General features: G+C 42.2%; 1 protein-coding gene across 1 annotated transcript in view; it reads right to left on the reverse strand.

Annotated features, from left to right (window-relative positions):
- Positions 1-15,620, reverse strand: part of ppp1r16b (protein phosphatase 1, regulatory subunit 16B) — a 67,803-nt gene that overhangs the window by 42,400 nt on the left and 9,783 nt on the right. The window contains exon 2 of the mRNA XM_084023499.1: positions 1,149-1,577. Within this exon, the coding sequence (XP_083879625.1) occupies positions 1,149-1,416 (268 nt within the window). The 5' untranslated portion in view covers positions 1,417-1,577. The remainder of the gene's footprint in view (positions 1-1,148; positions 1,578-15,620) is intronic.

Genomic DNA, 15,620 nt, shown 5'->3' on the forward strand with positions numbered 1-15,620 from the left:
GCTTTTCAAACTAAAAGACTTACATAAACACAAACAGCCACGACGTCCTGGTTCAAAGTCTAATTGGCTCAGCAGATTTTCTGGGAATAAAACTCCCTTTCAAACCATTTCCAAAATCTCTCACACAAGACAAAGTCTCTCTGTGTCTAATGAGGCGGCAGCGCCAGAATCAGCGACAACATATAACCAATTTAATTTTTCTAATATGGAAAGAGTTTCTCCTTTTCTTTTTTTTTACCCAATTAAGTGATATCCTTTAATCGCCTGCTGGTTTTATCAGATCTTTTATTTAGGTTACATATGATAAAATCCAACAGGCAATCAAGACAACAACTAAACCCTAGACATCCACCGACTCCAGCTGGAGACTGCAAGTTCACAGATAATGTGCATGTGTGTGTTATTGTACATCGGCCTTGTGGCTCTTTGCATATCTGCAGCGACAGCTTGCACAAGCAAGGAACGTACAGTAGAACAGCCATGGGCTGTTTTTGTCATGATAAAAAGAAAAGCTCAATCTAATTTAAAGTTGAAATTAGATGTGGTATCTAAATGATAAGCGGCCTGTTATCATTCCTGGATCATCGCCACGCTGTTAGCGCCGCCACGGCATCATGTGACTGTTTGTACTGCGGGAAAACAATTATTATCTCCAAACAGGGAGGCACCATCCGTAGAAATTTTAATTAAAGGACTGGCAGAACTTCATCTCAGTGTGACAACTCCATTATTCCACAATGAACAGTCTCCTAGCAGAACAAATTCAGCCTGAACTGAGAGACTTCCACTGGCTCTGTCGGTGTGCGGCCCATTTAATCGCTTTCCTGACCTTGGCATTTTGATATCCAGCTGAAGTAGTGAGGTGAGACTGAAATTAAGAGTGATTATTCAAATGTGGCGTCACTGAACTTTGTGCTGGGATCGACTCCGAGCTCATGAACCAAACCCCCGGCACAAATTCCCAGTGTGTTGCCTCGATACTAGAGGATAAATCTACAGTGGTAAAGATGTTGCGTGTCCGCTTGTCGCATTTGTTACAAGCACTTGTGAAATTTATCGTTTTCACTACGCCGAGCACATTTCCACATAAATCTGCACTTCTATTTTCTAATTTGGCCGCGTCATAAATATCCTTTACTGCCACATACCTTCATCCGGATCGTTCCTGGCCGACGCCTCTAGGAGCGCCACGCTGGCGGCGAACGACACGTGCCTCTTGGCCTCTGCGTGCTGGAGGTTGTTGGCATTGCGTCCCTTCTTGTCCGCCTTGCGCTTCTTGTTTTGCATCTCCTTCTCGTACACGGCCCATCGCTTCAGCTGCTGGGTGCGCCGCTTCTGGGCCGCCCGCAGCCTCTCCAGACTGGGCACTTTGTCTAGCTGCTGCAGCTCCTGGATCAGCTCCAGATGGTTGGCCATGGCGCCGAGGCAGGGGGAGGGACGGCAGTAGTGGATGGATGGAGGGGTGAAGTTGGGGGGAGAAAGTAGGATTCTAGCGAGGGCTGCACCTTCGGCCTCCTCCCACCATCATCACCATCATCATCATCATCACCATCATCCTTTCAGCAGCAGCAAATGTCCTGAGGAGATGAGAGAGCAAACTGTTCGTAAAAGATATAGCCACAAACTTTTACGAGCAGGAACTTTAATAAATACATCAGCACATAAAATGTGGTTGAGTGTGATGGAGCGGAACGCTTCGATGAATCGTCGGAAAGATGCACCGACATTCGAAAGTGATGATTGTTCTGACGCACCACGGCAAAAGTGCACAGAGATGCATTTTGGTGGCCTAGTTAAGGACGACTTTAAAGCACCACACAAACACCAGCTATTTTCTCACCACATGTTTCCATCCTCTCTGTCGGGCGTAAATAAAATCAGAGATCTGTTAACGCGCTCCGGCTCACACCAAGGTGAAACCATAAATGAAAGCAATGTCATTCTCATAATCGCTCAATTTTCTACCATTCATTTGCATGAAACACACGCTCCATCAAGACGTTGCCTTTAAGGGGTTCAGGAAAAGGGGAAAACGTACCACGACGAAGAAAAAAAGGAGGCCAATTTCTCCATTTTTATCTAAATGACTGAGAATGGATTGCAGGCTCATTTTTCCATTTTCTTTGTGAGCCGTTATAGACCTCTCACCGTCCTCAGTCAAGGTTAACCGCTTCCTGAGAGCTACAAGTAGACGCCAGTATGAAGAGAAACTGCTGATAAAAAAAAAAACGGCTAGGGCAGTCAGCTGTAGCGGGGATTTACCTCAACACATAACATGAACAAAAGTCTTACATTCCTCTCAGACAATTGAAAGTTACGTTGGTTAAGTTATCTACCAAGAAATCAGCACAAGAATGAATGGCTGTTTTTACAAATGATCCGTCTTTTCATCAAATACACATTTAAAATACACCTGGAGGTCAAATAGGGCAAATGCATACTAGATGCCGGACGTAGTAAATCTACAACGATTGAGATTAGTCCGACCACTTTCTCTAAACAGCACTTTTAACAATTAAAAAAAACAACACAAACAACTACCCACTTACCAAAAAAAATGACAAACATGTCCCTTAATTACCATTTCACATTGCCGATAAATATCCCCTTGCATCTGCAACTCTCCAGCAGCATTGCGTGACGAGAAGCTCCACAATGCAACGTGCTGCTGCATCGATACAGTAGTCAGGCTGCCGCCGACCTCGACTACATTTCCTTTGCACTTGTACCACAGCTATCTAACTGCTAAAAACATGGGCAGGAAACAAGCAGTGCAATCACTTCCTACAGCTGCACCGCTGTCAGACCTCGGCGTACCGGCGCCGCGGGTTTGTGTGCGTTAAGTGAACAGACGTTACGCTCAAGTTACCAACTAAAAAAAAAAATATTCGTAAAGACATCCGAAGGTCAATCACAAAGGGATTATCAGCAGGGTGTCTAAACTAAAAGTTTGAGACAAGACAGCAGATGCAGAACTGTCGAGTGTTCAGTCTCTAGGTACGGAAGAGTGTCTCTTAAATTAAACAAACAGCAGATGTTATGGTGTGAAAAAAAAAGGGATAATGTGGGCCAGAAGCTGAAAAACATTTAGTGTTGGTGGTAGAAAAGATAAGACATCAGCTTTCAGAGTGCAATGTGGATGTTTTGTCCATTTCAAAATGGTTCAACATCAACATAGCCTGCTTGACATTGAGGCCGACATAAAAAGACATTTTTGCTCATTTTGTGGATGTAGTTTAGATTTCTGTCTTTGTGTGTGTTTGAGATGTCAGGTTGGCTTACAGAAGGTAATAGGTGGTATTTGGAAAACATGATTCACTAATTTAAATTAAAAAAAAATTTCTTATAACTTAGTAAGTAATTTTGAGTGTAAATCACAACATCACAATGTTAAAAGACAACACAAATCATTGGACTATCCATCAACATAATCTCTGGGATACTGAAGAGTGGCCGACCTCCAATGTACCGTTTAAAGTACAACGTTTTAAAAGAAGCCATAAATGTATCAATCTGTACGGTTATCACACCAGAGAGTAATAACAATAATAATAATAATAATAATTCTGGAATGACTTGCATGTGAATGTATTCCTGAAAGCACTGCTAGTGTGAAATGATCAGCTGTGGTCATAAATATTGAGATGCTGTTTGTTTCCGTCATCTGCTGCTGACACAATGTTCCTACTGGCTCATCTTTCCAAGTAATGACATGAAACAGACTCGTCTTAAGTGCGTGTCGGTGCCCAAACAGGAAATGCACTATGCTGGGTAAAAAAAAAAAAGAAAAGAGGAAGAAAAGGACAATGATTGATAGATAAATGAAGATAAAAAGGTTTTGAGCAACACCACATGTTTTTTTAAAAACTGCGGCCCTAATTGTTTTGCTCATGTTATAATTTACAACATGCGATGAAAAACATTTGCTTAGTAAAGTGATTAATTGTCTTATATTATGTGAAACTAAAATTCACTCGGCTGAACTGCAGACGACAAATCAGCCGCCCTTCTCTGGTTTTGCTGATGAAATAACCGCTCTGCAGAATCAAACACATTCAAACACAGCAGGAGCAGAGTTACTAAATAAACAACTCAAACACAGTCAGAGGGAAAGAATGTTCTTTGATTGTAGACAAAAAAAAGTTTGTCTGAGTGAGATAACAGACTCTGAGGTGTCCTCTATTGACTGTGGTGACGGATGACTCGCCCCTTTGGTTTGTACGCAAGGATGTTGCACGGCACACTTAGAGGAGGGTAAATTAATAAGAGTGAAGTTAGAGATCCACCGTCCATAACAACATTTATCCAAATATGACCGATTTTTAAATTCAAGTTTAAACCAATATCACAATAAGATGCATTGGATCTGACCCAGGAAAGGGCCTCTCTCTCTCTGTCTCTCTCTCTCTCTTTCTCTGTGAGTGTGTGTGTGTGTGTGTGTGTGTGTGTGTGTGTGTGTGTGTGTGTGTGTGTGTGTGTGTGTGTGTGTGTGCATCAGGTAAAGTGAATTATCTTCAGACAGGATGTGTGACAAACAAGGGACGTCCAGTGTTTTCTTTAGCCGTCTTTGATGGTCTACGGCATTAGTGCCGGGAATATGAAACCCAGGAGCTGCCGATGATCAAATCAGGGGAATCAGAGCAGAGGTAATGATATTACTTATACCAACACACACACACACACACACACACACGTATTTCACTGGGCTGATGGAGAAGCTGGAGAAAACAGGAGTGACAAAAACAGACAAGTTAATAATACTGCATTAATACGATGATTTATGTCTGATGAACAGCTCCATCGGGAAAGGTGCTTTATTAATAAACGCACCTGAAGCTCTGGCAACACACCGTCCATGTTAGCGGTTTACACATAGAGCGACGGCCTCGTTTTCACTGGGAATTATCTGACTTTTTTGAGAATCCTTTTACGTTTTCAGTTTGATTCACTCACTAAGATCTCTGATCGGCGGTCCAGCTGTGGCCTGACGAACCTCATCAGTCCATGAAGATGCTCACCGTGTTCACAGTAATAAACTTCACGAGCAGCACAAGCTTTATGGGTCTTATTTACAGGTTGTGATATGATGGAGGATGTCGGAGAACACTAAAAAACACAGTTCTTTGGTGTGTAAATAAAGCACAATGAGTCAATTGATCAAAAATGATTCATTCTTAAAGTCATTCTTTCAAGCAAAAATTCTACTGTTTATGACTTGAGGCTTTTTTTGATTTGACAGTAAAGCAAATTTAATATTTTAGGGATTTTGTACTGTTTGGACAATGTCACCTTGTGCTCCAGGATATTGTGTTTTTCACTGTTTTCAGACTCCACATGACTAATCGATGATGTAATATCTGTCAGCTGAGAGGCTGGTGGGTCTCAATGATCTCAATGAAAACTAGATTTGATCAAGTCGGTCACAAAGCAATTCATTTTTGTTTGATAAGCAGGATTTTTGTAAAAGCTCCCTTCATTGTGTTTCCCCATCGTCTGAAACCAAACAGACGCCCTTGATAGTGATAATATTGTGATGTAAGCAGCGGTACGAGTCTATTCTTTGCCATCCTTCGCATTTCAACTGATTAGCTACTTGATTGATGCCCACCAGTAGGAAACAAAAACAAGTGGGTGGAGAGAATGCTGCCAAACCAGCAACAATTTTTTTTCCCAAGAATACCGCAGATTCTTTAGACAGATAAGCATTTTCCTACCCTCCTCCAAGCCCCCGAATGCCCCCAAAACCACATGAGTCAAAAGGATCAAGTGCCTGAACCGGCGTGCGGCGGTCTCACTGCTCATCGCATCATGCCAGCTTAACCTTTTTCCCCGTGGAGGATGTTTACAAAAGAAGTTTCCATTTGACATATCGACTGACGGGCTCTCTCACGCTCGAGAGAAATCGTGAAATTTAAGAGCGCCTCGTTCTGCTCCGCAGTCTTCTTTAACATTAAGAACAGGTCAACAAGAAAATGACACGAGCGCAGCCTGCAGATAGAAGAGAATTAATCATTCGTTGCCCCCTCGGAGAGATCGACTTGCCCATTAAGAGCTGCAGCAGTGCATGAAAGCAGACAAAGCAAACACTCTTGTGTACTTGATTTGATGTCCTAGCAGGAGGAAAAAGACAAACTGTTTGAAGATATGTAAAAACTCTGGGAGCAGCAGGCGACTGTAAGCCATTTGCTGATATCACAGCCGGTCCCCGCGGCCAAGGCAGCAAATCACAGATTGACCTCAATCAGCTCCCAGGCTGAAGATAAGAATTTTGCTCTGCATTCACACTTTGTATTTCATGTTTTTGTAGAAGAAGTCACGGCCAAACTTTGGTTATCATTCACTTTTTCCTTTCTCATAATCGTTAGGTCGGACGATGCACATCAAGCAGCTGCTGCTAAACATTATTCATGCCAGAGCGACAATTACAAACAATTACTTCATTGTTGTGTCCGTTTTTATTCACGTTGTTTTCATAAATTACCAGCTGCCTACGCATGACAGAAGCCTCCGCTTTGCTGTGATTACCAGATCACAAAAGATGCAAACCACACCACTCGCACTCCTAGTGTGGACTTCCTATTTATCTTCACGCCTCAAACTGGCGGTTCCCAGAGCTGGCAGTTTTGGACAATCACATTTTTAAGAAATTTAGTTTTGAAAAGTTGTGGCTGGTGGTGAATTTAAGATAGAAACCCTGATGTCCAGGTGCAAGTGAATGCAGCACGAGATGAAGCTCCCAGCAGCGAACAACCCTCCCGGTCCCGGACCCACAAAACAATTTCTTCTGCTTAAAGTGTGTGTAGGGTTTCTAACGTCGGATAGTGGTGTATGGGGTCAGTTCAGTCTCATTAATAATGAATGCACAGAGAAGGATTCACAAATGTATTTTGTGATTTATATATAAATGACTCTCTTCTCACAAATACTTTTCGGTAAAAGAAATAAGAACAAAAAGTATTTTAAAAAGTGATTTTATTCTCTCTCTAGCCAACGTTAGCTTGTTTGTAGCTAGCTAAATCCATTAGCTAGCTAACGTTAGCTAGCTCTTATAGTCAGCACTTTGAAACCAATGTAGAAAGCAATTTACCTATTAGTTATTATGGTTTGCTTGTAACTTATTTTTGCATGCATTAACAACAGGTAAGCTTTAGCAAGCAAATGACCGATACGGTTATGTTTTCTGATGTTAGTAGGATCATATTATGCTAGCTAAGTTAGCTTATTATCCGTTGTCTAAAAGCATTATGGCTAACTAGTTAGCTAACGCAAATGCGCAGAGAAAAAGCTGTGCTCTGGCCATGGTGAGGTACCCCTCGTGGGAATGCAGTCATGTGATTGGCTGAAAATGAGGGAGGCATCTGATTGGCTACAGAGAGTTCCTTGTTGAAAAAAATGCATTTGTGAATCCAGACGCGTCAGGAGAGTCTCAAAAATCCACAAATAAATACAGACCAGTTCACGAACAAATGCAAACAAGTTCACAAATGATAAGCGTCTTTTAAATTCAAGTTTAACAGTTTGTATATAAATGTAACAACATACAAATACATTTTTTGATGAAAATTGCAAATATTTGTTTAATTCATATATTAATGGATTTATATTACATTTATTTAAAACGAAATGTATTTGTTAGAAGAGAGTCATTTATATATAAATCACAAAATACATTTGTGAATCCTTCTCTGTGCATTCATTATTAATGAGACTGAACTGACCCCATAGAGGTGGGTTTTTTTGTTAACTGATTCATGTTTAATTGTGCGATGGACGGATTAAACGTGTGTGTGTGTGTGTGTATACATGCATGTATTTATGTGCATGATGTAAACAGTATGTATCCATGTATAGTGCATGAGGTGTCTGGGGTATGCTGTTTGGATATGAGTATAGAGTATTGCATGTTGGTATGGTTCTCTATCTATACTACCGTGTTGTACTGTGCCATGTTGCATTGTGCATCAACATTATGCTGTAGCACATGGCTGTTGTTATTGTTGGATATGTCAAGTCAATTGGCAATCGTTATAAACTGCAGCAGGTGGGGATGGAGGGGTTCTGGGATGGGTGTGTGGATGGGTGGGTTGATGAGAGCCTCTATGCATGTTGTGTCTGTTGTTGTAACTGTAATGTCTTGTCATGTATTGTATGCTCTGTTGGACCCCCTCAAAAACGAGATGACTGCTCATCTCAACGGGTTATCCATAAATAAACGTAAACTTACGTAACCACCCAGTTTAAAAGGCACTAAAATCTCACCCAAAAAAGCCATATGTTAGGAATTTAGGGGCAAATAGCTTATTAGCTGAGAATGTTGAAATGTAATGCATTCATCGTGATGAATTGTGAAGAAAAAAAGAATATATTTAAATGTAAATTTCTTAAAATCATCATTTGAGGATCTACGGCCACATTTTAGGCTTAGTCACACACACACACATACACACACACACACACACACACACACACACACACACACACACACACACACACACACAAAACAGGGTGGTTTGAACATTTCGCCTGTCATGGCCGCCTGACGGTTCAGTACAAAAGGCTCCGTCACCAAACATTCAGGTCCATTATCGTCTTCCATCACTGACAACTGCAACGCAGCTGTGTGTGTTCATGAGTTTCCACACTTAAGAGGCCCAAAAAAAACTCAAAGTATAGACATTGTGGGAGTCATGGGAAATGATAAAAGCGGCTTTCAAATATACCTCTAGTTTTAATCTAGGTTCAGTGAAATCATGCTTAAAAGGAAAATGAATCGCAAAATGAATGCTTCAAATGAAGGCTTAAAATCACAGCGTCACAAAATGTGTGTGTGTGTTTGTGTGTGTGTGTGTGTGTGTGTGTGTGTGTGTGTGTGTGTGTGTGTGTGGAGCAGTGCTGCATCAGCTTTAATTCACTAATATCTTCATAAAACCAGCTGGATTGAGGTCATTCAGGACATTTCATCATCATTATCAAGGTGATTTGGCAAAAGACATACAATATAGTACAGTACAGCACATAATACAGCACAGGCAGGATTTCATATAAACCTCTTTTTATATCAACTGGCTAGAATATATATTTATTTTTTTATATTTTTGACTTATTTTCTACAGTGTCCTGCATCTTATTTGGATATTTTCCCCCTTCACCTCAACCCACTGTGAATGTTTATCAGCAGCGTGGAGAAATTCATATTGAAGTTGCTGGGGGGTCACAACATTCACACCCCTTTCCTGCAAGTCAATTTGGAAATAGACACATCTGTACTGGCTGGTTTTTTGCCGATTGTTTTGCGTATAGATGGTTTTACAAAAACGCCTCGACTTCCGTGCAGGAAAAATCCTGGCCTGCAGCCTCTGTGCACAACAGCAGCCCATGTTTAGGGCCGCCTGTCCCGTCCCGGACCTGGGTGGGGTTACTCATCCATCTGCTCCACACTGGCACGAGCGATTCATGTTTATTTTAGACCAATCACAAAATAGCTGCACATCCTCCACTATTAAGAAAACCTCTCCATCCAAACACACGAGAGCATTCATTGTGAGTTTGGTTCATGAAGAGTCGACAGAAAGTTTATTTCCTGTGCACGACGGCGGTGCAAGGGAAGCGGTCTTAGAAATCAAAACTGCATTAGATTCCATTTGAATTTCCATCCCGACATCGTCGGTCACTTAATGCTTTTGTCTGAGTATATGTGTCTTAACTTTTTAAGAGAGACAGAATACATTAAAACTAATGGACATAAAACTCAAACTGAGGCCCGGTGGTCAGACACCAAAAGGCTTTCAGATCTTCAACCCGAATCACCTCCTCTTCACCTTCATCAATACAGTTTAAAGGAAGACAGTCCTTCAATCTCGGTTATGTTCAGAGAGGAGAATATGACAAAATAAGACTTTAAATTACATTAACGCTTAAATGGACACCGTATGATGACGAAGACTGTGTCAACCCGAGGCTGACGGATTTCAAATTAAAAGTTTTGTTCTAATGCTGAAGCCTGGCACCTCTCTACTCACTCATATCTCTTTAAAGACTTCCCATTCCCTCACTCTGGCCCCATTACGACTGACTAATGTCTTTAAGAAAAGTCCCCATAGCTGAACGCATCACCTTGACGACCCATTACTCACCGGTTTAACTTCTGACTGTGACAAAGAGGTGCAAAGATGCCCTCTCAGTTATAACGGACGGTTATGGGAGCAAGTTGCCAAAATAAGACCACTTCAACCGTTGAGGTTGACCCCGTCAATCAGGGAAGAGGAGGAGCAGGAAGAGGAAGAGGAGGAGGAGGAATAGCAGGAGGAGGAAGACGAAGAAGATTAGTATGAGTGCTGAAAATATAATCATATTAGTCGAATGAAAGAGTAAATTCTTATTAATCAAACACAAAGAAAACAATTCAGTGAGTCCCTGAAGGGTCCCTAAATAACTAATGATTGTCATTATATAATAGTTTGTCTTATTTGTTACATAAAACAGAGAAAAGCTGAATAAACTCCATAATATGTCAAAATTTTGTGCCAACAAAATTGGTAATCGTCCATCAAATTGGTCGCCAAATTGTTGCATTTTCTGTGGATTGACTAATGATTCATTACTTAATAGTTTCAGTTCCACCAAACACACAACAACAAGTAACACAACCGTCTGCTACAGACGACACACAAACACACACTCCCGCTGCACTTTGCATCACCAATAATGTTAGTTACGGTGCGTGACATTTCGCAGTGAGGAGGCGTGTGTGTCAGGACGCTCCGCTTGGAGACACAGTGGCTGCACTGTCACACACAATGGGCCAGTGTGTGTGTGTGCATTTTATCGACGTGTGTGTGCATTCATGTGAGCTGTACAAACCCCTCTGTCATGAGGAAGTGTGTGTGTGTACACTTTGTTCGCATGCCTGCCTGCTTCTCGAACTGAGGCCCCAGCAGAAGGAGGTAAAACCGTGTCCCGACCCCCTCCCCCCCCTTCTCTTCTCGTGACCACCCCGACCCCACGACCCCCAGAGTCCCCGTGTTACAGGCCGACGCTTATGTCTCCAAGTCCCGCTAATTCATTTAATCACCCACTAATACCGAAGGCTGGCCGAGCAGATTTAAGAAGCCCACCGAAGCCATTCTGCCGGATGATAGCGGGAGTTACAGCCACCCTCCATCAATCACCACTCCGATACCAGCACTTCTCCGGCAACATCCTTAAATCGGTGGACTGACTTCGTTTGCGGGTCGTGAAGTAGGGACAATTCACAATTAATTTTAGTTTTTTTTATATTAATTACTGGATTTCTCCGGGACACTGGCTCGACAGACTGCAAAGCTTCACTGTCTGTCTGAGAGAGTACAACAGGATTATTTAAAACGTTTGCAATGAAAGAGCTCAATCCAATTTCATGTTTAAAAAACATGAAATTGGATTGAGCTCTTTCATTGCAAACGTTTTAAATAATCCTGTTGTACTCAATCCAATTTCATGTTTAAAAAACGAGCAATGCAACCTCCCGGAATGAAATGTCTTCTTCTCATGTCATGATTTAGCTCAGCCATAAAAAGCCTTTTGCAAAAGTGACAGCCTGTTCTGATTTCATAATTGAGTCTTAGTGTGTTAGGACGGAATCAAATCCACAACACTGGACTGGGCGGTAATTTTCAGCTCGCTGTGTCTGTCAGCGGTGGAGATGTTGCCTCGGCTGAAACATTAGACTCGAGGAGAAATCGATGCACATCCCCCCGGAGCCTTTGTACACCGCAATAGGCACGACAACGTGTGGCATTTAATACATGCTAATCGGTGCTTCAAGAATGTCGCATCAATAAATTATTTTAACGTTCGACATTGAACAGAACTCTCATTTTCAAAAGATTTTTACATGAACCGGAAGTATGATTATCGGTCTTGTGTTGCCAGTCAAGCTAACAGGATGTAAATGACAAACACAGCTTCTTTGTAAACAATAATTCTGGTTTGTGCCTCATTTAATCACACAGCGACAGCCCCAGAAACACAGAGTGTTCAAACAATACAACGGATTATTGTCAGATTATTTTAAAATGATGGAGCATGTGATTGAGAATTCATTCAAATCAGCATAATTGAAATAAGAAGTTATGGCTAGACCTGCTGATATTTCTTGCCCTGCTGGACTTTTGTTTTGGCCCTGATCCCTCCCATCCATCCATCCATCCATCATCTCATCCTGTTCGGGGTCGCGGGCTGACATTGCGTGAAGGCAGGGTTCACCCTGGACGGGTCGCCAGTCCATCACAGGGCCGACACATAGACAGACAACCATTCACACTCATAATTCACACCTACAGGACATCAAACTTATTTTTGTGGGCACCGAACCACCCCTTTAAAACAGATCTCACCACACACACCTGTATTTCAGAACTACAGTATCCAAAGATCCTCGTTATCGTACAAGAGCTATTAATCTGTGTGCCGAGTCAGTGACACACACACACACACCGTAGAGTTTAAAGCACTGCTGCAGTTCCCCTCAGTCTATTCGTTTAATCACGTAAAATGAGATATATAATCATAAAATACATTTTACATGACAGACTGCGTTGAGTTACTTGATGATACAGTATACACCAGTTATGTATTCTACATGTTAATCCTTTAATCAGGCTTTGCTTTAACTAATCACCTAAATGGTTTTTCATTCATTTATCCCTCATATTCTATAAGTTAAAATCATGTTTTTCTTCATTTGCGGAAGACAAGGATGTCATCATTTCGTTTAAAGCAACAAGGTACACATTTAGTTGGAAATGAGATTACAATTTGGAGATTTTTATTAAAAAAATTCCCTCCCATTATGCTGTGTCATGTTATGGACGTCTGTCTCAGCTCCATCGACATTTTACTACTACCACTACATAAAAAAAAGAGAATAAAGGAAACCTTCCTATTCAGTGGCAGAGGAGCAGCTGCTGTACGTAAACAGATAAACAGGGCATGCTTCAGTGAGCCACACACACACACACACACACACACACACACACACACACACACACACACACACACACACACACACACACACACACACACACACATACACACACACACACACACAGTCTCAAGGATTTTAAAAGACGATGCCTTAAGTCATGAAACAGCTAACGTAGCTCTGCCAGCTGGGGACCTGGGCAGGAGGAGAGACGGGGGAAGCAGGGACTTCTGGGAAATCGCCTGCATGTGGGTGCATTTTTATCAACCAAGTTATGGTGTAAATGTCTTTACTTATGTAAAGGAAAACACTGAATTTGCGTCATTCGCGTGGCGCTGTGAAGGGAAAGCCTATCGGCGCCTCCTGACGTCACTGAATCAGAAATGGAGACAAAACCGTAGCGGCCTGTGGTCACCCAGATCTCCACAATAGTACCTCACATTAGTACAGAGGCCCAACAAAACTATGTGTATAAACCACAGGCTGTCTATGTTGCACAAACAACAAGGTCACTGCCGTAATTATGTCCAGATGATGATTTAAGTGTTTACAGAGCAGCTACGGTGTTAGCATAGCCTACCGCCGATCAATCCGAACCCCACTCAGAAAAGAAATCGTTTTGATCCGGTGAATGCAAATAAATCACACCAGGATTGTTTATTTGGGGTGGATGCGGCTGTAGTAAACCAGCTTCTGCTTCTGCTCTGATTGGTGTCCTGTGAGACCGCTTGTCTTATGTCAAAAAGGAGTGTTAGCGTTGCAGCAGTGCACCATTTCTCCATCTATCCAGTCAATAATCCAGCTCCCTTCACATCCTCCCTCTCTCAGTCCATCACGTCGCTCCCCCCTACATCCCTCTCTCCCTCGGCGGCGTCTAAGAGGACATTTTTATTCTGTCTGGATTACTTGTCCTAGTTGGCGCTGGGCGTGCTGGTAGGAGAGAGAATATATTTCCTCCAGTGGAGCCTTGATAGAGTACCTAGGTCAACTGACGATTCTGGGTCATTGTCATCTCTGTTGCAAGGAACCAGGGCAGAGGTAGACCGCAGACTGCGTGTCAACAAAAGCGAGGCGTTGGGGTGCTATGGGAGGCCGAGGCTGGCCAGCTGCATTCAGAACCGAGGCAAGAAGCTTCAACGATTTTCGTTTTTGAGACCAAAATTCAATATTTCACCTGTGATCCTGATACACATGAAGAATCTCAACTCATCAATCCAAACTACTTGTAAATACGAAGCGTCCTCGCTATAAATAAACATTTTCCCGACCAGGCCTGCTCCTGCAGGGCCCTACTGACCAACATGTAAGTGAGCAACATATTAATCACTGCTCCACTACCCCGCTGGCTCTACAGTCATGCAATGTCACCATTATAATTCCTGCTAACCTAATTCATGGCTGCGCTTGGTCCTGCCTGACACAGCCGGGTCAACACCACACTGGGGCACAAAGTCCAACCATTGGAGCGCCTTCAATCCAGCATTTAGCAAAGCTGGACAAAATAATGCCGACATGCAGATCAATTGAGTCCACAGACAAATCCTGGGGGGTCTTTAAAGAGACAGCTTTCATTTTTAATAATAGTGTTTCGTTTTCTCACATTTTAAGGCCGGTATACGTAAGTACTACATTTATATTAAAAGGATTTACAGTGTCCCAGACTGCACTTTGACAGCCCTGTCTAAGGACACATGCAGGTGTCGCCAATTACAGTCATTACTTACAGGCCTTATGGTCACATGGCAGCTGAATCATGGACAAAATAACACTGTTGGAGTGGGATAATTAAAAAAAAGAAGAATACACTTGTGTATTAGAATAGTATGAAAATATGCAAAACACTACTAAAACAAAAACCTGTTCTGTCTCAAATAGTGAGAGGTTGCTGGCGTGGTGTGAATAAAAATGAGGCGGCACAATGACGAAGGATAAAACGACACTTTGTATGCTCTCTGTTGGTTCTTGTGTATTCATATTGGATTCGGGGAATGCATTTTTCTCTCCCAATTCTCGCTTCAAACTGATTCACAGTCAGCTCACAATTGTCCATCTGCCTGAGATGGAAATTATGTGAGGAAGGGCAGATGTAAACAAACACATGACGTGTTAACAAAGCAAAGCAACACACTGCCCACGTTTTTGACAAGTTTTGACAACAGGCGTCCAAAACTGCAACAACAAAAACCCCAAACCCACTATTTATGCCTGTTCCTATCGAGTACGCTTAGATTTCAGCCAAAAAAAACGTATCAAACAAGCTAAGATTTGCATGCTTTTCTTCATTTAGTATAGATATAATTTATCATTAGTTAATTGAATAGTCATTTAAACACTATCTCTTCTATGGCAGAGCGGAGAAACAAAACTACGTCACCTGACACATTTCCATCCCTGCACAAGTTCACCGCTGTGTCAGCAGCAGGTCACACGGAGGCCGAAGCCTCGGATGACCCAGCAGACAGCGTATAAACTGAAGGATTAAGAGCACTCTTATGTCCTTCTTCCACCGAGCAGGTATAGGTTCAACACGCGCTACACAGCATGGCAACAGAAAAGGGCCGTCTATTATTTTGTCCAACCCGAGTGTTTCTGACAGCCGATGGGAGCAGATAATACCTGCAAGTCCTGGGAATGAATGCCGATTGTAAGCGTTCCCATT

Source organism: Eutrigla gurnardus (assembly GCF_963514095.1).
Source record: "Eutrigla gurnardus genome assembly, chromosome: 2".
In the NCBI taxonomy this organism is placed as follows: Eukaryota; Metazoa; Chordata; class Actinopteri; order Perciformes; family Triglidae; genus Eutrigla; species Eutrigla gurnardus.